Raw genomic sequence first — 23466 nt, forward strand, 5'->3', positions numbered from 1 at the left:
ATATATGACGTCGTTATTAGGTCATGTTTTCAACCATGATATTACGTCCGTTTTCTAACGTCATTTCAACGAATCAATTAATTACGTTGATTTTTGGTCAGTGGATGGTTACAATATTTAACGTCATTGTTATGTCATGGTTTTACCTAAAATATAACGTCCGTTTTCTGACGTCTTTTCAGCAACTCAACGTTGAATTGTGGTCGGCTGTTGGTAATTTACATTACGTCGACAGTGTCATGGTTTCGACCAAAATATAACGTCTATTTTTCACTTAATTTATTCAGCAAATAAAAAAGTCATTAAACCGGAATGCATGTGCAACGTAGTAATTCCCAAACGAAATTATCGGACGCCTTTTTAATTTGAACGACTAAAAAAAAGACGTTGAATTATGGTCACCTAGCTGATGGTTATAAATTTGATGTCCAATCGTTATCATCATTGTTTTAACCGAAATATATCGTCCATTTTGAAGATTTTTCCACTTAGCCGCAGCGCGCGCCTATTATAACTACTTGGCCCAGAGCCAAGTGCCGCGCGCGAAAAAACCATATAGCCAAAACGTATTAGGCCTACACGTAAGCATATGTATGCCCTGTGCGTGACCTTGCATTCCAACGAACTCCACTGCTGTACGAGTCTGGCCAGTTTGAATCATCCGTTAAACCAACAGTCACAACTGAAGCAGCTTTGGGAAGAGACATGTTGGCCCAAAATGAACAAGGTTTTTGGCACCTTTTGTGCACAATATTGTCAAGATTCGGTTCTGCGATGGAGTGCAGTTAACATTGGAGATGTTCCCACCCCTGATCTATAAATCCAAGTCAAGATACGACATCAAGATATAGGACAAGCACAAGTCAAGATTTCGATTGAACCGCAAGCAAGATGATCTGATTTTGCCATGTCTGAAAATGGTAAGTTTCAAACGCGAATGTTTCCGAGTTAGTGATTTGCAATTTCTTTGAAGGTCAATAGTTTGGAAATTGTATCTTTATTATTATTATGTACCCTACTAGTCATGTCAGTTGTAACTTTAAAATTCCATCAAAATACCTTAACTTCATTGTAGAAAGTTATTAATGTTAGACTAGATGTTGGATGCTATTGTCATTCCTTATCTTAAAAAGAAAGTTACACTAACGATGCCCTTTGTTTAAACATTGAAGATGTAGAAAATCCAAACTAATCAGCAGTCATGCTAGTTCTACCTGCTTTCTATCATCACGTCCAATCTTAATTAGGCCTAGGAAAAATGAGGTCATTCTAAAGCATATCTCATTATGAGACGACTTCCCACACGTACTGTGTTGATTGAAGATTTAGAATATTAAATTTATTGTGAATTTAACCGACCCGCAACATATTCCGCATCCATCACTAACTCAAACGATCGAAACGTCTCTTTCATTTTGATGCTGATATTTTGAGACAAATACGTTTTCAATCTAGTTTACGGTGTTCAGAGTTTGGGAATCACGTATAACGATACATTATGCCACTTTTCTTTTGTCGTGTACTCTATTTCATGTTTTATTAATACCAGTATTTACTATAAAATTGGTTTGTTGTAGTCTTTGCAAAGCGCTTAGAAACACGGCGTACGAAGCGCTATTAATGTTATTTTTTATCCTTGTAAAGAAAGTTACGGTGCTTGCAATTTTAAATTCTTCATTAATTAATTTCAGTAAAATTCGTTTCTTGGAATCGCATGAAATCGCCCATTAGAATTAAAATAGGCCTATGCTTCGACTTGTCTTCTTCATACATGTAAGAATTATTTTTAATACTTTTTTTGGATTTCTAAAAATTAAACTGCTGCTGTAAGTTCAAAGAATCTGTTTTGTTTTAATTATTTACGAGTCACCATTATTTGAAAAATGTGTTGGTATTCAAGAAAATTAACAATGTTGTTCATTTTTCCCCTTTTCCAGCTCTCTGCTTTGGTCAGTTGAGGGAGACGAATACACTACCCAAGCCCTACTTTACGTGGCCCCATGCACCATCAGGATCAACATCAACCGCCTGATGTCTTCTATACCTGCACAGATATTCACAAAAGAGATTAGAGATCATGTCTGTGTTGGTTGTGATTCCGCGTGGTAATGAAATCTGATGCCAGAATTGATCGGCCTATTAACATTGAACATTTGAAGCGTCTAATTGACATTATTTAAGCCTGTCAGACGCCACTATTTTGAATATTGACTAACGTTAGAAAACTTACTTTTTGCACTGTTATTTCGGTTGTGTACTATAAGAACCTAGCCAACCAGTTTATTAAAAAATGAACAAGTTGTGTAATATTATACACAAGTTGTGTAAACAACGGTTTACACAACAGGTTGCTAGCTTCATATATTACACAACCGTTTGATTTTTACACAACCGAAATAACAGTATTCAATGTCTACAAAAATAACATTTGCAACCATGTACTGGCCTAACTTCAATCATGGAATTCAAACATTGAAAGGACGTTATTACGACGGTCAGATAGACGTCAATTTTGACCTCACACAGACGTTATAATTTGGTCATTTTTCGACGTCTAAATAACTTCAACCGCGACGTCCTGTCGACGTCCATTCAACCAGACAAATCATGGTCAGACTGACGTCATAATTTGACTATATATGGACGTTAGATTTCGGTCAGGTTTTCGACGTCTAAATAACCTACTTTTTCAACCATATTCTGACCTAAATTCAACCAACAATCTGACGTCCTGTAGACGTCCATGTAACCAGTAAATCATGGTCAGACTGACGTCATAATTTGACTATAATCGGACGTTAGTTTTCGGTCATGATTAGCAGTTAATCATGGTCAGACCGACGTCACAATTTTGACCACATATCGACGTTAGAATTTGGTCAGGTTTTCAACGTCTAAAAAACTTACACTTACAACCACTACGGCAACCAAAAACAACGTCGGAGTTGGTCGGAATCTGACGTCAGATAGACGTTAAATCGACCAAAAATGCCTGCTGGGTACATGAATAATTTATGTGTAGTATAAACTACTCATGAAGTCAATTGTCACTTGATGCAAGTCCGAGTCACTCATGAGTGACTTGTTTAAATTTGTATGCATACATGAATAATTTATGTGTAGTATAAACTACTCATCAAGTCAATTGTCACTGGATGCGAGTCCGAGTCACTCATGAGTGACTTGTTTAAATTTGTATGCATACATGAATAATTTATGTGTAGTATAAACTACTCATAAAGTCACTTGTCACTTGATGCAAGTCCGAGTCACTCATGAGTGACTTGTTTATATTTGTATGCATACATGAATAATTTATGCGTAGTATAAACTACTCATAAAGCCACTTGTCACTTGATGCGAGTCCGAGTCACTCATGAGTCACTTGTTTAAATTTGAATGCATACATGAATAATTTATGTGTAGTATGATGACCGGGACAGCAAAGTTAGGGGAGTCAGGTTGGCGAAGTGGTACTTTCCTCGCCTTCCACCGCTGTGACCAGGGTTCGAATTCCGCCGGGCCTTGGTCAATTTTTGGATTGGGTTTAATTCAGTCCCTGCCTGATTCCGTGGGTTTCCCCCAGAATATTCTTCTGGGCTTTTCCTCCCACCTCTAAAACTGTAATTTCTTCTAATTGTCTTCTCTCTATAAGTTGGTGTGATGTTTCCCCCGGGATGCTTTACCGACTAAAAATTTTACAGATACAGAAGTAATTAGAAACTCTATTCTTGACAACACCACAGTAGAACATTACATGTACGTAAAGGTCACAGGTTCAAATCTGGCTCCTGTCAATTCCTTTGTTCAGTTGTATATATATATTAACTGTAAATGTATTTTTCATTAACATGAATGTGAAACCAAAATAATTTTTTTGCAGAGATTGTTGGCAATATTTTTGGGACATGCCATTATAATGGCTAAAACATTAATATATTGTGTAGCCAAAACTAGTGTATGATAATCACTGATATGGGAACATCCGGTGATTTTTTTTTCCGCCATAATTGTTTATAAAGTGAAATTGTGTAATTCCATTTCTTTGGTTCATTTAAACTTTGGCCGAGGATCCGGAGGGACTTTGGGGGTTTTTTTTGGGTGGGGGGGGGGGGGGGGGGGGGGGGGGAGAAGGGTGACTTTTTCAGTCTGTGGTTTTAACTTCATAGAGATTTATCAAATCCTGAGTAAAAGTTGTCACCTTGATGTCTATTGAACGCCAACTAAAGCCGACTTAAAGGGAATATACAACATTTGCAAACATCGAAAAATAAAACTACCAAGTTTTTGCGAAGTACCTTAATAGGATGTTGGTAAATGACAGTCTAAAGCATCCTGTAAAATTATGGCACCTGGTACACTGTCATTTTCAAGAAAAGTGGTATTTTTGTATCAATTTCCAACGCTGATCGGCCGATCAGCGTTGGAAACAACTGGCTTTTTTTTCAAATACAGGCCCCAATTGACCATTGCACTTGTTTGCAATCGATTACAAACCTATGAACGGGTACGGGCCAGCTAGACTGGTTCCCTGACCTTACAATTCCCCAATGTATGTAAACTGCTCTGTTTCTTCCTATATGGAGTCAGGGAACCAGACTACAGGAAAATGATCGTTTTTCTTGGTTTTATAGCATTTTCGAACCCAAAACCTCCAAAAGTCAGTGAAACTATATTTGCTTTATATTTCCAACCCCCAATTCCATCCATTTCTGAAAATTACAGCAAAAGCAAATGATGTATATTCCCTTTAAATTCATTCCATTTGGCAAATTCATCAGTCCAGTGTGCAAATTCTTCATTCTGTTTGGCAAAGTCATCATTGCATTCGGCAAGGTAATCAATTCGTTCTGCGAATTCATTGCCTTCGTCAGATTTATCATTCCATTCGGAAAATTCACTATTTCAGTCGGCGAAGTTATTACTCAATTCGGTATAAAATTCCGCTTAATTCACTATAACATTCCTCCTATTCGGCAAAGAAGCAAAAGTGAGCCGAATGGAGCGATGAGTTTGCCGAATTGACTAATGTTGAATTGGCCGAATGGAATGACAAACTGGCCGAACGGACGACGAATTTTGCCGAATGCAATGATGACTTTGCCGAACGGCATGACGAGTCTGACGAAGAAAAAGATATGAATTATTGAAGGCAGCTCTGGCGTTCCGTAAATAAACGCCCGTTGTCAACCAAGCTATCTAAAACGGTGTTAGTGCAAAGTATAGCTGAGAACATTTCCAGCATTGCTAACTAATTTGTACTCGGAATAAACCCGCCTTCATTAGTTGAGAGGCAAAGTTGAAATCATGTTCTTCCCTAAAGCATTCACAAATATAATATATGATTCATCAACTTCATGGCGTTTTCAAATTAGTCAAATTTAGCTGACAAACAGAACATATTAAAACAGATCCGAAGTAAAGATTTTATAGTTGCTATACATATCTCCGTGTTATTTTCGAGTTTCACCCCGAATAAAAAAAATATAATTTTAATGTGTTTCCGTGGGAATACAAACGTTATTCACTCTCTATTAAGACGTGGAATAAAAAAGAAAAGAAAAAGATGCGGCCCATCAATAATTCAGTCGAGTTTTGTGTGTTTTAGGCGCAAAAGCAACCCAAAACCGTATCAAGTTCAGAGCGGGTCGAAAATTATTCAAAATCGAAAAAAAATGTATACAGCTTTAATTCCGTTCTAATAATGTTTTTTTTGGTTTCAAGTTGAAAATGCGTTATAGGAAAAGTCGAATACTTGTTTATTGAAGAGCATATGTCTGGAGCAACTCTATAATATAAAGGTAATATATTGGAGATGAGATTTTCTCAAACGGTAACATATGGCATATTTTTGATATTACTATTTCGATAATAATAAAAACGTCTGCCTATCATGTCAATATATTATTGCAGTTCGCATATCTACATTCTCGGGTTTTAACCTTCGTCTGTTGTCAGCATATGTTTCCCGACGGAGGTTGTCAATTGGCAAAGAGAATATTACCAGCCCGAAATAATGACGCAATCAAGATTTTTTTCGCGTTGCGGCCATAATGCATACCGTATATCCGTCCCCCCCCCCCCCACTGTATCAGAAACGTTATTATTAACGAGGCGTCCCCCCCCCCCCCAAAAATGTCCCGGCCGAATGGTACGTTAACTTGACCTGCACGAAGCAATGTCACAGGAACATGTGTCTGCATGCCCATTATGGTCTGCCAGAGTGGTTCAGGCGGATCGATGGTGAAAGGTCAAAAGCAATCACGAGGCATGGACCCCGGCCGCAGTGAACACGTACATTATGCGTGTCTACGTGACACATGTACATGTACATGTACATTGTATATGTACATGTACAAACATGTACAGTACGTAGCCCTACGTGTACGTGTGGAACGTGCATCGTGCATACTGTTGGTATTCGAATGACAGGCGTGATAGGACAAGCTACACACAGAAATCAGTAGTCGATCTGTCTGAAGGTAGGTGCTTAATTTAACCATGTAAGTAGGAAATTTAACTGAAGATAATGTCATTAATTACCGTATGCCTTATTGTTTTAGTACGTCTAATGTTCACACGTGTATATGAAGTAGAAAGACGGCCCGGCCCGCGGGCATGAACATTTTTGAAACTCGGCCCTTTGTATACGAGCTATCTTTGGTGCGCTTTGAGAATGCGCATATATAGCGCATGCTGATGGGTTTCACCCTAGGGTTCACCGCGAATTACTGAGTGGTGAAAATGAAAGGGGCGGCTATTGCTCCCCTCGTGACCTACTCGAGCGCAGCTGCATTGCTGCTGTCAAGTGATGAGCTCTAAATGACAGATTTTCAAGTTTGTGTTTAATTAATGAGTATAACTTGTTATGACGTCACAGTCTCTATAAAGACCACTCAGATTGGCTGGCGCGCGGGGTCGCATAACATTTATTCATGCTACGATGGTATATCAGACGTTCAACCGTGGTTCTGCCCACATGAAGTCTGATCCTCGAGACTGACCTTTACTCTTTAGGTGTGTGCATGCGCTGGAATAAAGCGTGTGTGGGGTGTGTGGTCGGAATTTCCTGGATAGCGGTGCCGATGTTCCCAAGACTGGATATGTTTTGATAACGACCCTCTACTGCAGCGGTATGTGGCTTTACCGCTTGTCAGCGACCGGCAGCATTAATGAGGATTTAAATCCAAATCCAGTCTTGAACTAAGATGAAAATTCGAAAATGCTGGCCGGGGAAAATAAACGGTCTGTATATCCGATTCATAGGTGACTAGCTGCGTCATACACGCGAACGCACCCCAGTGACTGGTAACTAGCGTCCATTGGGTTTAAACACGCCACTTCGCACTACTTCCGGTTCCATTACATTGTGTGCAGTACGCATGATGGTTAAATTGCAATGACGTCACACTTACGAACCGGAGACCTAATTTGTGTCCAGATAACCATGTTATGAATAAATTATCATGACAGACCGAGGGCAAATTTGATCAGAGATCTTTCCCCATTTTTGTGTTTTGTTTTTTGGTTTTGTTGGGGGTGTTTGTTGGGGAGTTTGTTTGTTTGTTTGGGGGTGTTTTTTTTTTGGGGGGGGGGATATTCTCCTATCACAATGATTGAACGAACCAATTTCAGCAAGGTTTGGTGAACACCGTCCTTCTCCAGGTTTGAGTTGCTGAACCTCCGGTATGGCGTCTACGCAGAGCGGCTGGGTTGCTCCCAATCAACCGTCCAAATGCACATGGCACCTTGGCGTCGATCCCAAGACAAGTCCACATCACCACGAGTCCAATGCGTAAGTCACCTTTGCTAACAACAAGTCAAATCTTGTCCTCTTGACAACATTTACAACACAGTCAAAAACACCGATTGGTTTCTAATTCTTGTGGCTTGAATAATTTAGTCCTTAGAACTAACTGGAAACCACCTGCTCTCCATTTGCTTTTGACTCGATTCCAATAAGCCATTTGTGAGTTAAATTTGAATAAAATCTGGAACGCTGACTTAATACAATGCTTTGCACGTTTTAACCTAGCATTCTCCTGACCAAAGAGACTGTTACTATATCACGTGATTCGGGGCAAGCCTTATGCTAAGCAACCCCCAGCTCCGGCATGGTCTGGTGTCTTTGTACCGTTCTCACCCATTGTCAACAATGTATTGGTGCTGAGCGTCTCTTACGTAACTATGCAAGAGCTTGCCCGAATCATGTGATTAGCAACAGTGTCTTTGGTCTGGAGAATTCAAAGTTAAAATGTTCCAAGCATTCTGAGCAAGTCAGTGTAGATGTTTTTCAAATGGAAATCCCAAAGGGTATAGGTTACTCGCAAATGGCTTATTTACTGTAGGCCTAAATTATTTCGAGCCATTGGTTTAAATCCGACCAAAATGTTGAATGACATTCAGGCGCACCCATGACTCTAAATGCCGATGGCACCAAGAAGGAATTTGTTGTTTCATGAGTTAAAAAAGATATATCTGCGTGACGACCTCGCCCTGTATGGTGACTTTCTGAATGTCATATTTACATAACCATTTTACCTTTGTGTTTTTGTCTTATCATTTTTCAATCAAAAGTAGATTATTACATCTTCAATATTATGATTTAATTACGGCTTGTCTTCGTCCATAGCAACATTCTGCTCAGGTTGAGAGTCGCCCGATTTTGTCTTTAAAACATTGTCAAAAGCCTCACGATCGATTCAGGTAAAATGCGTATCCCAGTATGAAAATCGGAAGTCTTCTTCGTCTCCACAGGCAACTCCTTGAAGATCGCAAGACGATCTTGCCAGATATCCTAAAGGTGATCGGTCACACACCGCTAGTCAGACTCAACAAGATTGGGAAAAGTGCCGGGCTGAAATGTGAACTCTGTACGTATCCTTACACTTCTAAAAGCTCCTATTATTCGCAAGCTCTCTTGACTCAAATATCCCAAACTTGGGATTGAAACATCCACAATGAATTTGTTAACATTTCATGAAAGTTCTTCGCGTGGAAGGAGTACCTCTTAAGTCTTGTGAATGAAATAGGTTAACAGTCATCCTTGGATTTTTGCAGAACAAAATTTGCAGGCAGATCCAAAATACGGGTTCCACTTTAAAATGTTAGGGACAATTTGTCAACCGATTTTTTTTTTTACATTTGAACATAAAACGTATGAGCCGGTCAAAGTGACTGATTCTTGGTTGAGCAAATATATTGAGGTGATAACAAGAGGCGTAACTACCGCGGGGGGGGGGGGGGGGGCACGTGGCAGCGGATATATGTTCCCCGTGCGGCCCCACCCCGTTTAAAATATTGAATTTAACAGAAATATATATCATTTGCTTTCAGTGCAACCCCGCTTGAAATATGTATATGCACCTCAGCTGCCCATCACCCCCCCCCAAGTTGACCCAATAGTTACCCCACTGGTGATTACAAAAAAAAAAAATTGAAATCAAGTTGGACAAGTCATCAGAAGTTTAATCACGACTCAATCGCAAGGCTATGCCAAGTCAATCGCTTGTCAATCACAAGTCAATCACAAGTCAATCACAAATCAATCACAAGTCAATCACAAGTCAATCACAAGCCAATCACATGTCAATCACAAGACAGTCAAACAAGTCAATCACAAGTCAATCACAAGTCAACCATAAGTCCATCACAATTAGTCAATCACAAGTCATGTCAATCACAAATCAATCACAAATCAATCACAAGTCAATCACAAGTCAATCACAAGTCAATCACAAGTCATCACAAGTCAATCACAAGTCAACACAAGCCATCTAGTCTCAAGTCAAGTGATGGCTTATTGTGACCCGACTTGATTGTTGACCTAATTACAACTCTGCACTATAGGCCCTAGCTGTCATTATACTAACTAGTGTAGTATTCATAATAGCTGAATCAGGTTTTAAGTTGATTTTTCCTCCTCACGTACACGCAGTGGCAAAATGCGAGTATTTCAACGCAGGTGGCAGCGTCAAGGACCGGATCGGAACTCGGATGGTGGAAGAGGCAGAGAGGAAAGGCGTCTTGAAGCAGGGAATGACTCTGATTGAGCCCACCTCGGGAAACACAGGTATAATTGGCCATGTTTTTGAGTAACGACGCCATTTTGTTGTTTAAAAATTTAATAGAAGTTCAAGTTTCTTCTGGCTTTCGAGGTACATTGCCTGTGCACCTTTATGGAACCTTTATTTTTGGTTTCATTATCAGAGAGAATTATTTGCCTAATCAATTCAATAATTGCTTTTCTCCACCCCAAGAGCAAATGGGTACATGTGAAGGCAGAAATGGTTAGTGTGATCGATTTTAGCTCAGCCTAGCACCGATATTGCAGCATATTGAGCTGTATATACCCCAGGGAGCTGGGAATATATTTGGAATGTTGCATGGGCCCAATGAGCAGGGTAATAGTGATTATGAATGAATATTTAACAATGGGACATATATTTCCGGAAAATAAGTATTGTCCCACTCCCTTGGTTAGGTATCGGCCTGGCCCTAGCAGCCGCCGTCAAGGGCTACCGTTGCATCATCGTCATGCCGGAGAAGATGAGCAACGAGAAGGTGTACGTCCTGCGGGCCCTGGGCGCCGAGATCGTACGCACGCCCACCTCGGCAAGGTTTGACTCGCCAGAGTCTCACATCAGCGTGGCCCAGAGACTGAACAGGGAGATACCAAACTCGGTCATATTGGATCAGTACAGGAACGAGGGCAACCCGCTGGCCCATTACGACACCACGGGCCAGGAGATCTGGGACCAGTGTGAAGGTTGGCACAATAAATCCTCTCAGCTGGTACTGCAATTTCAGCAATATTTTTTTTTTCATTTGAAAACTTGCTCTCGACGTAACGTTTTTGTTCTTCTGGAATATCAATCATTATGATTCCTAATTTACTTTAAGAATCACATGTGAATTTAAATCCAGCCCTGTTGTTCGACATATCACAGGAAAGATTGACATGGTCGTCTTGGGAGCTGGAACTGGTGGTACCCTGACCGGAGTCGGCCGGAAACTCAAGGAGAAAAACTCTAACGTCAAGGTGAAGAATTTGGGGAACCAGACTCCCATTTTATATATTCAGGTACCACGTTTTCAGATGCAGACGAGTTTTCGAAACGATTTCAGGCCTACAACAAGGACACGAAAAATAGTAAATCAATACGTTGATTAATAATTCTTTTGCCGCCTGATTAGTTTTGTTTGTTTGTTTGTTTGTTTGCTGGGGTGCTTGCTTGTTTGTTTATGCCATTGGCTGTCGAATTCTATAACCGTCATACCATTAACTGCAAGTCAATAGTCTGTTTTATTTGAGAACATTGAAACATTTTTTACGGTGTAGCAGGCGAAAAGAGAACATTTTTATGTCAAAATGCCGGGGTTTTTTTACACCAAAACGATGACAAGTTCAACAGTCGCTTAAGTGTTTTCAGTACCAGCCATTTTGGAATTTAATTTGATGCGAAATTAAATTCAGCATAAATTCACATTTTTCAACGAGGCTCAAACCTTTTCACAGATTGTCTCATTCGATCCTCACGGCTCCGTGATGGAAGCGCCCTCTTTCGACAAGGAGACGGACCAAACAGTCTGCTTCGAGGTGGAAGGCATCGGCTACGACTTTGTCCCCACTGTCCTGGACCACGACGTGGCAGACGTCTGGGACAAATGCGATGACAAGGAGTCGTTTCTGATGGCCAGGAGACTGATCAGGGAGGAAGGATTACTCTGTGGTAAAAACACAAAAAAACAAAAAACGAATGAACAATGCTTCAACTAGTTTAAGGCTAAACGTGGAGTGCCGTGGCCTCGTGGTCTAGTCTGGAGCATTAAATTCGTGGTCTGCGGGTAATTCTGCTGGTTGTGGGTTGAGTACAACATCTGAATTATGGGCAAGACCCTTTGTCACTCATTGCTTCTCCCCACCCAGGAGTAAACCTGTGAGGGCAGAGATGGTTATTGTGAACGATTTGAGCTGCTTTGCGCCGAAATGGCAGCATCGAGCTGTATATACTCACAGAGAGCCGAAATGGTATTGGGAATGTTTTATTGGCCCAAAGAGCAGGGTAATATTGATGTAGCGCCTTGAGCACCAATACTGGTGGATACGTGCGCTTTGTAAATGCACATTATTACTATTATTATTATTATACAAGATTTGAGGCTTTGCATGGTGGGGTATCGGTATCGTTTCGGTTTGCGTACACCATGTGGTAATAACTACTGCTTAGAAGATATTAGTTCTGAAAAGAACTTGTCCTGCTTATTATCAACTTTGCTAAGTAGTTTGTTGTGCTGTTAAGAACAGTCCTGCTGTAAGTTCTAAACGAACTTGTCTTTGGTCTCAACGTTTCGACTAGCCTGCTCTAGTCATCGTCAGTCTTCAGAACTAATATGTTCTAAGCAGTAGTTATTACCACATGGTGTTACCGCAAACCGAAACGATTATTATTATTATTAAAAGAAACCTCGGAAATAGAGGCGTTAGCATCAAACAAAATAAATGTGATTTTTGAATCTAGAACAAAGACACTTATCACGAATGCAATCGAATTGGTATCCGCCAGCAAGGTCTGGATAGCTCAGTTAGTAGAACACCCAATCGGCAATCCGAAGGCCACAGGTTCAAACCCCACTCCAGTCAATTGTTTCTGTGTTAAAACTTGAAAACCAAATGCATTTATGTTTAATGCTAAGTTCTTGCACCTAGTGAGGTTTCCCTTGTGGTTTATTTTAAAAACAAATGCATGTGGTCTATCCAAGAAAGGTGTTTTTGCTAATCCCTTACACAAAATCCTGTAGAGTAAACGGAGTCTTCGGGTTTGAAAATATAGGTGTGTGAAAAGTTATTAAACTTGTGAGGGTTTGCGGTAACATGGATGTGAAAGAATCTCTTTTGAGAAGATGTGTGGTTCTGAAAAGTGAAACTCGACGTTCCGATCATTGTGCTCTGATCGCTCGGTGTGCTCTGATCGTCTTCAGGGCTACGTTTTTATCGGAGGACTGGATGTCAAAAAAAATTCTTCCACATGGTGTCACCGCAAACCCTCAGTAGTGTACAGTATAACGCCATGCAAAGTTACAAATCTTATATATTAAACTTGGCGGATCCAGGACTGTTAGGGATAACCGGGAAGTCTTGGTCAAGTTAACACTTAGCATCAATCGTTGATAGGAGGGAGTTCTGGAGCCGCAGTGTCGGTAGCACTGAGGGCAGCCAAGACACTGACAGATGACCAGCGATGTGTGGTCATCCTACCGGACTCGGTCAGAAACTACATGTGAGTAGACAAAAAATAATACTCCATTGTTGCAAAATGGGTCGCTGTAGACAATTCGTCACCGACACCACGAAGTAGCACTATACCGTGTTAAACCATATTTTTTTCGATTTTCAGTTTTTTTGGATTTTTAAACATTATTCATCAAGGCCTACCATTGCACGAAGTTTCAAAGCTTCAAGAGCTTTACTTTAATAATTACGCTAAGTATCCATGGCAACTTTTGCGCAAAAGTGACAATTTTCGTTTTCACAAAGTTACACTCAAGTTCCATTTACCATTGCAATGCATGGCGCGCACTCTGCTCATTAGTGAGCAAAAAATGTTTTCACGATTTAACACTCTTCTTGTAATAAGTTGTATGAGCGCGCGCGCGCTGACCTAAAGTTGCACTTTCCTCGTGTTGAATACATTGAATAGTGTTACTTCGTGAAAACGAAAATTTACAGTTTCGCAGCCTTTTCGGTTTCACGAACTAACCTCATCTTTTTTTCTCTTGTTTCTTATTTATTAAATACACAAACGGGTGAAAAATAGCAGATTTAATAAATTCAATTCATCAAGTGTCCACAACGAGAAACCCAACTGAAAATACTCTGTTGTTTTGACGCAAAGTGTTGTTTTAGAAGGCGTTCAACTTTAGTAGCCGTTTTCTCCGATTGCTAGTTTTTACTGGTATGTAGATGGGTGTTACTTCGTGGTGTCGGTGACGAATTCCAACATTACATGATTGTTCGAGTTGATCGGCTTGGAATTTGATCTTTTGCATCAGATCCTAAACACGACATTTCCTGTTAATTGTTTTAAAGGACCAAGTTTTTATCGGACGACTGGATGTCCGAGAAGGGATTCCTGGAGAAGGTCTACGAGTTAGGTCACAATCCCGAAAAAGGATGGTAGGTTGTACATCGACAATGCTCAAATGGAAGTGAAAGTTCCTCCCTTTTAAAGTTAGTAACCCCGTGATTTTTTGAAGTTTCCGATTTTTTTCGGAACACATTTTAAACAATATTTCTTTCTTTGTTTCTTTCTTATTTTGGTATTTTAACTTGGTAGCCTCTTGAATCCAATGGTCTCCCATGGGGCCCAGTAGGGAGAAGACAGTGTGAAGAAATTACAGTTTTATAGGTGTGGGAAGAAAAATCCAGAATATTTTGACGAAAACAGATCAAATAGGGACTGAAAATCCAATCTACACACATTGGCCCAGGCAAGAATCGAACCTCGGTCACAGCGGTGGAAGACAAGGGAAGTACCGCTACGCCAACCTGACTCCACATTGATGTCCTTGAACGCTGTGGTTCTTTTTGATTTCGAGGCAACGATTCCTTAAAAGAGAGCTTTGTATGTCGCACTTGTTTCACGCTCAAGTTGAATTTAGACTTGGCCCGAGTCGGGTGTTTCGCTTAGCCTGTGCAGTATGCGTACACGTACTACGCGTGTTAATATGGAAATTTGAGCACAACGTTGATGGTGGAATTTAGGGCTTGGTTGCGATGGCAGTGTGTGCTGTGGATATCAACTTAAGTCCGACTTGAGTTAAGTTAAAGCTGAATTAGGAGTACGGTACGCCCGCTCCTAATTCGAAAACTGAATTGAAAAATATTGATAAGTTATATAGCGTTGATACATTTTTCGTTAAATTCTCATATGAAAGTTCAATACTTTTGCAATGCTGACAAACGCTCAGTTCAATTTAAACTTAACATGTTTTATTTAGGATGCCACACCCCAAAAAAAGCACAGAGACCCTCCCTTTAAAGGTAATATAGAACATTTGCTATTGATGTAATATACAGAAATGAGGGTTAGTATTTTATAGCAAATACTGTTACACTGACCTGTTACAAGTTTTGTGTTCATAGATGTTGGAAAAACCAAGAAGAAACAAATGTTGTTCTTGTAGTCTGGTTCACTGACCTACTTCAGACGAAACGGAGCAATTTATAGACGTGGGGGAATTGACAGGCCAGGGAACCAGACTAGCTGGCTTGCACACGTTCAGGGATGTGTATTGTGTAACCGATTGCAAACAAAGTGTGGACCTACTATCTTTGTTAAATTGTGGGCAGTATTTGAAAAAAAAATCCGTTTTCCAACGATGGTCGGCTGACCATCATTGGAAATTGATACAAAAATTCCACTGTTCTGTAAACTAAGTGTCATCATTTCATAGGATGCTTGAGACTATTATTCACTTACGGTCAAGTAATTACGTGTTTCAAAATAATTTGGTAGTTTCTCTTTGTTTGTAAATGTTGTATGTTACCTTAAAATACTGACGGCATCAATGTGCATTTACCAACCATGGTTTAAATATTTTGTGAACTTTGGCCGCACATACAACAGAGCGCTGGATGTAGGATCCATTGCTTTTATTCCTCAGGTGGTGGAATTTATCGGTATCTGCCCTGAAGTTTCACCCACCGATGACGGTCCTGCCGACAGTATCATGCCAAGACGCAATCAAAATTATGAAGAGGGAAGGCTTCCATCAGCTTCCGGTGGTCGGCGAAGCAGGGTGAGTTTTGCTTTATATTTCACGTGCAGCTTTGACTTCTAATCCCCAATAGACCATTAGGCCTATCATGGTGCGGCCATTTGGATTTTTCCTATTCAAATCAACTTACCAAAGGGAGCCTGGAAGAAAAATAGTCTGATTCCCTTTTGCACAAGAAACATTATCATTCAGCACTTTGATTGGATACAGGGAACAGGACATAAACGGTGGCAGCATGATAAAGGTCTAGTGTCGTGGTTTAACCAATTCAGTGGCGTAATTAACTTAAAGGGTGGGGCATGGAGGCTGTCTTCCCCCTTGAGATACGTGCCTCCCCTTTTTGCCCCCTTGCTCATAATTTGGGAGGTTAAAATGAGTTTTATAGTTAAAATTCACATTAATGCAACTTTTTTTTCGTTGAACCAACAAAATTGCTAAAAATCTTAAGAAGTGTGCACTTCAACTTACTTGTTTGACGCTTCATTTAGAGAAACAGAGGAAAAACCGTATGCACAATTCTCGTAACTGGATTGCGTTGCTAACGCACGTAAAAACTGTGTTTTTCTTAAACCAGCTTCAATGACTTTCTCCCGAATGATAACCAATTTAGGCGGAATAATTTCACAGGTACTTGAGTACCAGTGCTATCTTGGCACTTTGAGCAAGGATTTTCCCGTTAGATCGGTAGGTACGTTTACGGGGAATCGCAAATGTTCCTATGTGCCTTTAAAAACCGACTTTGTGTTCCCGCTAGAAAATAAGACCCTTTGTTATAATTATCAGTGCCCCGCCAATTCGGTCGATTCGCAATGCAGTGCGCCACCAAGAGTTCACCATTGAGAGTACAGTGTTATTTTTCAAGTTAACGATCGACAAAACATGGCCCATTTGAATGGGTGTCAGTAGATAACTTGAGTTAATTTGTTATAGCTTGGAGCATGGCGTTCTGCCGCCTTATAAAAAAAAACACCATATTGATAAAAAGAAAAGAAAAGGGCAAACAGATACTCGAATCATACGCTTGCGAAACTACTGACCGGAAAAAACTTAAACAATTTCAAGTGTCCCGCGCTGCGAATTTGTCTACTATCTCCCACAATGCACTGGGAATAAATGAACTCTCCGTAGCAAACTCTTGGTGGCGCACTGCATTGTGAGTCCCCCGAATTGGGCACCGTCATTTAAGCCACTGAACCAATGCAGAATAAATTCAAATAATAAAAGCCTATACATGTATATTGCTATGTAGACATGTACATTCTGTGGCATAACACGTTGGCAGGCTTTTTTGTTAAATGAAACTGTGACAAATGCTGGTCAAATACACCAGTTTGTGAGAAGTGTATGAGAGGAATATTGCGCGTTCTTGTCAAAACATAGTGGCAAACTGTACTCTGAGTTGATCAGCAAAGTGCACATCTTTTCTTTTAGAACGCCGGGCATGTCACTGCTTCACAACGTTCAATGCAAGAGAGGTTTGTAACTTACTGTCACCACGAACTATAGTGTCCGATAAAGCTCCATTCGTACCACGTAATTTGGCCACAACGACCTGTTTTTTTTTTAAGCCGCCATTCACTGCTAGGAGTTTCTTGCCAATAACCACACCTTAAATTTAATGGTCCCTTTTGCAGAGAGGTTTTGGGCGTGGTCACCCTTGGCAGTCTGATGTCCAGTATGGTGGCTGGTCGCATCAACTCAGCCACACTGGTACAGGAAGTGTTGTACAAAACATTCAAAAAGGTAAAAGGCTTACCAATTATTTATTAATTCCTGTATGATCAAAATAAAACTTTGGGCAACACTAAATGATGCTCGGTAATTGCAAGAATTGATTTTTTTTTTCTGAAAAAAAATTCCACTGGACACTTTGAAAATTTGTTTATTCGATCAATTCCAGCGTTTCAAATACGAAGAAGAAGAGGAGTTTTTAAAGGTATAGCTTGGATACAATGTACTTGACCTTTTAACCTTTTAGGTGACCCTTGACCTCACGCTCGGCCAGTTGTCGCGCATCTTGGATCTTGACCACTTTGTGCTGGTCACTCAAAAACAGAAAGTCTGTAAGTATATAATTGTGTGCTCAGTGCAACATAAATTGATGTTACGCTGAATGTTACACTAGCTGTCAGGAAAGAAAACAAAATCACGTTTGTTTTCGTTACTATTACTGCACCCCGTCAAGATATTCGGTTGGTGACAACCATAATGGATGCTTGAGGGCGCTGTAGGCCCAATAATAATAAGAGTTCTGTACATGTACATGTATGCCGTACCGTACGCGCTCCAGGCTGACACAAAACTCAAGTCTTTATCTTTTTGTTGGGTGGGAGGGCCGGAAAGGGGCGATATTGATTAAATGGGGTTGGTGGTAATAAAAAAAAATGAAGACTCAAATTTCCTAATTAGGCCTAATTGCAAAGCCTTTCTAGGTTTACGCCCTACTATAAATTTTAATAATTTAGAATTCGGGCGATTCACAATGCAGTGCGCCACCACGAGTTTGCCACAGAGAGTTCATTTTCCCAGTGCATTGTGGGACATTTGTTTCGTAAGCGTATATGATTCGAGTATCTGTTTGCCCTAGTTATCAATATGGTGTATTTTGTAAGGCGGCAGAACGCTATGCCCCAATCATTAACAAATTAGCTCAAGTTGTCTACTGACACTCATTCAAATGGTCCATGTTTTGTCGACTGGTAAACTTGCAAAATGGACTCTCCATGGCAAACTCTTGGTGGCGCACTGCATTGTGAATTGCCCGAATTTGGTATTTCAGAGCCCGTATGCAAGGCTATACTTAAAGGTGATTTAGTATGATAAAGCGTAGTTGGACCTGATTTGTTTGCCCCGAACAAAACGTATATTCAAACAGACATGAATGAACAATCGTATGGCTCGCGTTTGATACAACTGACGTTTGCGAGTGCAACAGACGCATCATTGTGCGTTTCGTATTTTGTAGGTTCACAAGATGCAAGAGTAACCACCAAGGAGGTCATCGTGGGGATTTCAACACGCATTGATCTGCTCCACTACATCTCAAGCAACCAACCACCCGCTTAAGGCATGTGTTCTCTAGCTTTGGGAAAAAAATTTGGGCAGGATTTAAATCGGCTTTCATATAGACCGTGGGCCAGAAATCCTATCTCGCCTACAAAATGAAGTCCGTTCAAGATTTCTGGTGGCAACAAAAACATGCTTGTTCTCTGTCAACTCGAGGGTGCTGTCAATTCTTTCTGTTGCCAAGCTCTCAGGTGGCACGTTTAAGCACAATCTTCGTCCGAAGTGTTATCTCCAAACATCCATTTTGGGGGCCTCTGACAACCGATGGCGCAATGCATTCCCTTAAGGATCTCATGAATGCCCCCCTCCGATTTTAATACAGATTGTCACCCACTTGGAATAAATAATGAAAAATAACTGTGCAAGATTGTAGGCTCATAGCCAAAGGGATTCCATAATAACGGTAATAATAAAAAAAAACAATGCTTTGACTGTATACTTATGTGCAATGTTTTATTATGTGGACCACCCGGTTTTGAGGCATAACTGATTTAAATCCGGAAGGCATACCAGAAATTTTCTATAAATGTAAATATGACTGCGTTACATTTCATTAAATAGTCTTTGATGCAAACAAAATAACAAATCATAATTAAAGTTTGTTATTGTTTTGGTGATGAAGTAGGAAATTATGCAACAAATAACGCTGTATCATATTCAGTGTTGTATGCTAACACAGTATTTTTTCCAAAATATCAATGAAATTGTCCATGTGATGCTGAAAGATTACTGATTATGTCGTTTATCCAAATTAAACAAACTGTCTAAAACTTGAATTCCAAAGTTTTTATAATTATGGGAAATAATTACAAATGTATGTAATAATACAACATTTTTTTTCAAGGCATTATTATTCTCAAATGTAGAGCTCTTTGTAGATGACTGGATTACTTTATTAACCTATAACGTAGAGTATTTTGATAGCAAAAGTTTCAAAATTTTAAGGGTTTCATGGTATATAAAGTATAAAATTAGGCAAAACTTATGTATAAAGACAAATCGGTTTTTCAAGGCATCACTGAGCTTCCTATATATCAGCACCAATTCCTGATTGAGGTTTTGCCTGTAGCACTTTTAAAATCTAGAATATGAAAGCCCAATCCATAAGCTTTCTTTTAGTACAAGAATCATTCCAATCACTTATGTACTTTTCAAGTTAGGAAATTTTGAGCACAAACACCGTTGTAAAGTTTGGTCCACGGATCACAAAAAAGGTAAGCGTTCTTTCAATTAAGACGAAAACAATTCACAAAGGGATGTGTGTGAATCGTTTTCGTTCAACTGAAATAACATTATATTTTTGGTGATCCGTGGACAGAACTTTAAAACGGCGTTTGTGTTGAAAAGATGTTTGTGTTGAAACTTGTAAGGTACATGAGTGATTTGAATGATTCGTGTACTGAAAGAGAGCTTATTGATTGGGCTTTTATATCCTAGATATTAAAAGTGCTACAGGCAAAACTTTATTCGAAAATAGTCTTGCCATTTGGGTTTCAAATTTTTTTGTTTACTCACCCTGTATTGAGAAGAGAAAAATCACTACACGTTCGAGTGCATATCTATTTTTCGTGTTATCGAAATTGATGGCAGTTTAAAGAAATTATTATTCAAACGACAATATGCACTATCAAGTCAAAAGATAAACCTATGGCATAGTTTAGATAGTAATTTTGTAGTTGAATAAAATGTTGCATGAGAAATAGTGTGGGAAAAGGTTTCCTTTCCTTTATTGTGTCCCTAGTTTTCACCGAAGAGTATTAGCTTTCTGTTGCAGGTTAGAACAAAAACAACTTCACGCGAAGTATTCATCCCCCTTCCTTGGTTACAATGCAGATGGTGTTGTATTGTTCAAAAATGGGTAGAATGCCACCGGGAACCCGCGTTGTGCTTCTATGTACATGTAGTTGCTTATCCACTGGCACATACAAGATACCTGCGAGAAAAGTATGAAAGAATTTGTCTGGAAGAGAAAAATTGAAGTGGGCTTAAAATATACAATTTGTTTCATCCTCTATTGCTGACCGATTTAATAATCAAACCTAAGGGCACATATCACAGCCCAGCTAACAATATAACGTTGTGACAACGTTGCCATAAGGTCAACGTTATGAAAGCATCTACATACAACCGTCAACGGCGTCACAACGTCATGTTTATGACTTCATTACAACGTTGTGAAACGACCACCATACAACGTCACCCTTGCGAAAATGTCCTGTGCTAATCCTGTGGTACTTCTGTGGTACATTATGTTTACCACAGAAATTACAATAGGAAAAATATCACGAGAGTACCACACACATTTATGTGGTAATGCCAACGCTGGATATCCTGGTCCTGTGGTATTCTTGTGGAACATGTTGGTACCACACGAAGTACTACAGAACAGTAGGATTTGAGAAGAGTACCACATACACATGTGTGTGGTATTTGCCACCAATCATCGATAGTACTTCTGTTGTACTGTACCACAGGTCAGTGGAATTGGAGGAGAGTACCACATAAAGGTGTGTGGTACCTTCGATATCCTGTGGTACGTCTGTTGTTCTGTGCTAAATACCACACAAGCGCTCAAATTTGTATCCTTGTGGAGACATTTCTTTTTCTCGTGTAGTAAAGTTTTCAATTTTGAAAGTGAAGTTTCAAAATGCTCTTATTTTAACCAGAATTAATTTCCTTGGCTTAAATTCTGACTTAATATCCCTTTTCTAAAACTCTTCCATTTGCGACAAATCAACCTACCTTGGAAATTCCTTGTTTTTGAGTAAAATCCATATATCTATTTCGTGAAAACCTTGTTGAGACCTATTCATCTATAGAAATTGCCTTGTGGAGACCTTTACAATGTTTTGTTCCCTATTGTGTGCGTGTCTCCACAAGGATACAAATTTGAGCACACAAACTACCACAGGTCAGTGGAATTGGAGGAGAGTACCACATAAATGTGTGTGGTACCTCCGATATCCTGTGGTACTTCCGGTTGTACTGTACTAAATACCACACAAACTACCACAGGTCAGTGGAATTGGAGGAGAGTACTACATAAATGTCTGCGGTACCTTCGATATATCCTGTGGTACTTCTGTTGTACCGTGCTTAATACCACACACACACACAGATGAGGACAGTGAGGTTCAAGGAGAGCATCTGACAAATGTTTGTTGTAATTGGCACAGACCGTCTTTGTATAATACGAGCCCCCTATTGATTTTACGGCGCCAAGTGTCCGGACAGAATTTCAGCATTGATTTGCTGATGAACCCCCCCCCCCCCCGCACAAATTCCTGGATCCGCCCCTGATATTCATCGCCGTTAAAATTCCCTTCAGCAGAATGACATTTGTAGGCTTTTTCACCGATGTCATGGCCGATTTACATTAAAGCTGAGTCCCTCGATGCCAACCTTGCTCCCCGGGTACCCAAGCAGGCTATTCATGGCGATGATGTAACGCGGTGCTAAACTGACCTGACAGAAGAAGTGTTTCCGGCTGCAGCGAGGGACTCATCAGAGGCCGAGGTGTGCATAGTCTTCTGCATGAGCCAGGCCACTCAGCTTGGCTATGACAACCTGTATCACGCCGAGTTGGTACAAGATAGAAATGCAAGCGCTGAAGTACATCATCATAGGAATAACCTGTCACGTAAAACAAGTGATAAATCACGAACGATGTCGTTTGTCAGCTGACGAATCTTTGAACCAGTTACGTTCCTTCTATTAAAATCTGGAAAGTTAACACAAATTTGCTGCACTGAAAAAAAAAAAACATTTTACTTCACCTTACTCCCTCAGTGACTTTTTACTTCCCGAATACCAAACCAAACCCAACATAGTACAGGAAACTTGTTAAACGACACAATGGGAGCGCTGGGTGTGTACAGTCTAAAATCAAAATCTGGCAAAATCAGTTGTGGGATTTTGGCAAATTTTTGCAGTTTACCTAGTAAACCTAGAAACCGGATTAATATTCAGTGCAAGCAAGCTGTGCAATGATTCGAACCTAAAAAGAGTCTTCCTCATGAGGCAAATTATCAAACCGTTAAAAGAATTGGGCAGGATTTGGCAAAGAATGTACAGGCTATAGGTGGAAACTTAAGTAAACTTGCCTGGAATGCTAAGAAGTGTTCAGTGAAGTCTATGCCAAACACGAAAGAAGATCCGGTACGTATTACTGTACTCAAGAAAAGTCTGCACGGCCTTGCCCAAGACATCGAAGATCTGGAAACCAATTGCTGTGCGCAAAATGAACATGCCCAGGATGAACTGCAGGGAGAATATTCGGAGGAAAACCAACGTAATGAGGCAGGGACAGAAAACCCAATCCACATATTGGCCCATGAAGGAATCGAACCGGGTTCAGCAGCGCTTGAAGGCGAGGAAAGTACCCTACGCCAACCAGACTCCCCGTAATCTGATTTGTTAGTGTGACTTCACTTCAATTTCAAACACGCCCTCTGCCCATTGAGTAGCATTGGAACTGGAAGTTAACGCAACTTAATTGTGTATATATCCAATGGGCGTTATGATGCGCGCGCGTGTATGACGTTTTTACTCACGAACCGCATTGTACACCTTTGCATTCTAAGGCCTACTGGCTGCCGCCTAAGCCATATGAGGAGGTCC

At 40.2% G+C, this 23466-nt stretch overlaps 1 protein-coding gene and 1 long non-coding RNA gene across 3 annotated transcripts; both read left to right on the forward strand.

Annotated features, from left to right (window-relative positions):
• On the forward strand, positions 1-2045 carry LOC119735360. The gene is made up of 2 exons (XR_005272152.1): positions 1-920; positions 1938-2045. It is a non-coding gene; the product is annotated as an uncharacterized LOC119735360 (long non-coding RNA).
• A 4310-nt stretch (positions 2046-6355) lies between these two features.
• Positions 6356-19831, forward strand: LOC119735949 (cystathionine beta-synthase-like protein). 2 transcript variants are annotated; one of them, XM_038209925.1, is made up of 13 exons: positions 6356-6503; positions 7666-7795; positions 8758-8873; positions 9938-10072; positions 10484-10768; positions 10950-11041; positions 11519-11732; positions 13175-13280; positions 14090-14176; positions 15667-15801; positions 17415-17523; positions 17759-17843; positions 18746-19831. In XM_038209925.1, the coding sequence occupies exons 2-13, from the start codon at positions 7689-7691 to the stop codon at positions 18844-18846; spliced, it is 1572 nt and encodes a 523-aa protein (XP_038065853.1). In that variant the 5' UTR covers positions 6356-6503; positions 7666-7688; the 3' UTR covers positions 18847-19831. The 2 variants fall into 2 exon arrangements, with proteins under 2 accessions (XP_038065853.1, XP_038065852.1); XM_038209924.1 differs by having other exon boundaries at positions 6357-6482.
• The last annotated feature ends 3635 nt before the right edge of the window (positions 19832-23466 follow it).

This window comes from Patiria miniata, unplaced genomic scaffold (genome assembly GCF_015706575.1).
Source record: "Patiria miniata isolate m_02_andy unplaced genomic scaffold, ASM1570657v1 HiC_scaffold_29, whole genome shotgun sequence".
Classification (NCBI taxonomy): domain Eukaryota; kingdom Metazoa; phylum Echinodermata; class Asteroidea; order Valvatida; family Asterinidae; genus Patiria; species Patiria miniata.

What these genes read in the sequence shown, in the direction of transcription:
- LOC119735949 (XM_038209925.1), top strand. Translation starts at nt 7,689, where the DNA reads ATGGCGTCTACGCAGAGCGGCTGGGTTGCTCCCAATCAACCGTCCAAA. An exon ending in CGGGCTGAAATGTGAACTCT is followed by an intron (nt 8,874 to 9,937) that starts GTACGTATCCTT and finishes ACGTACACGCAG; the next exon opens with TGGCAAAATGCGAGTATTTC. An exon ending in TGTACAAAACATTCAAAAAG is followed by an intron (nt 17,524 to 17,758) that starts GTAAAAGGCTTA and finishes TTAACCTTTTAG; the next exon opens with GTGACCCTTGACCTCACGCT.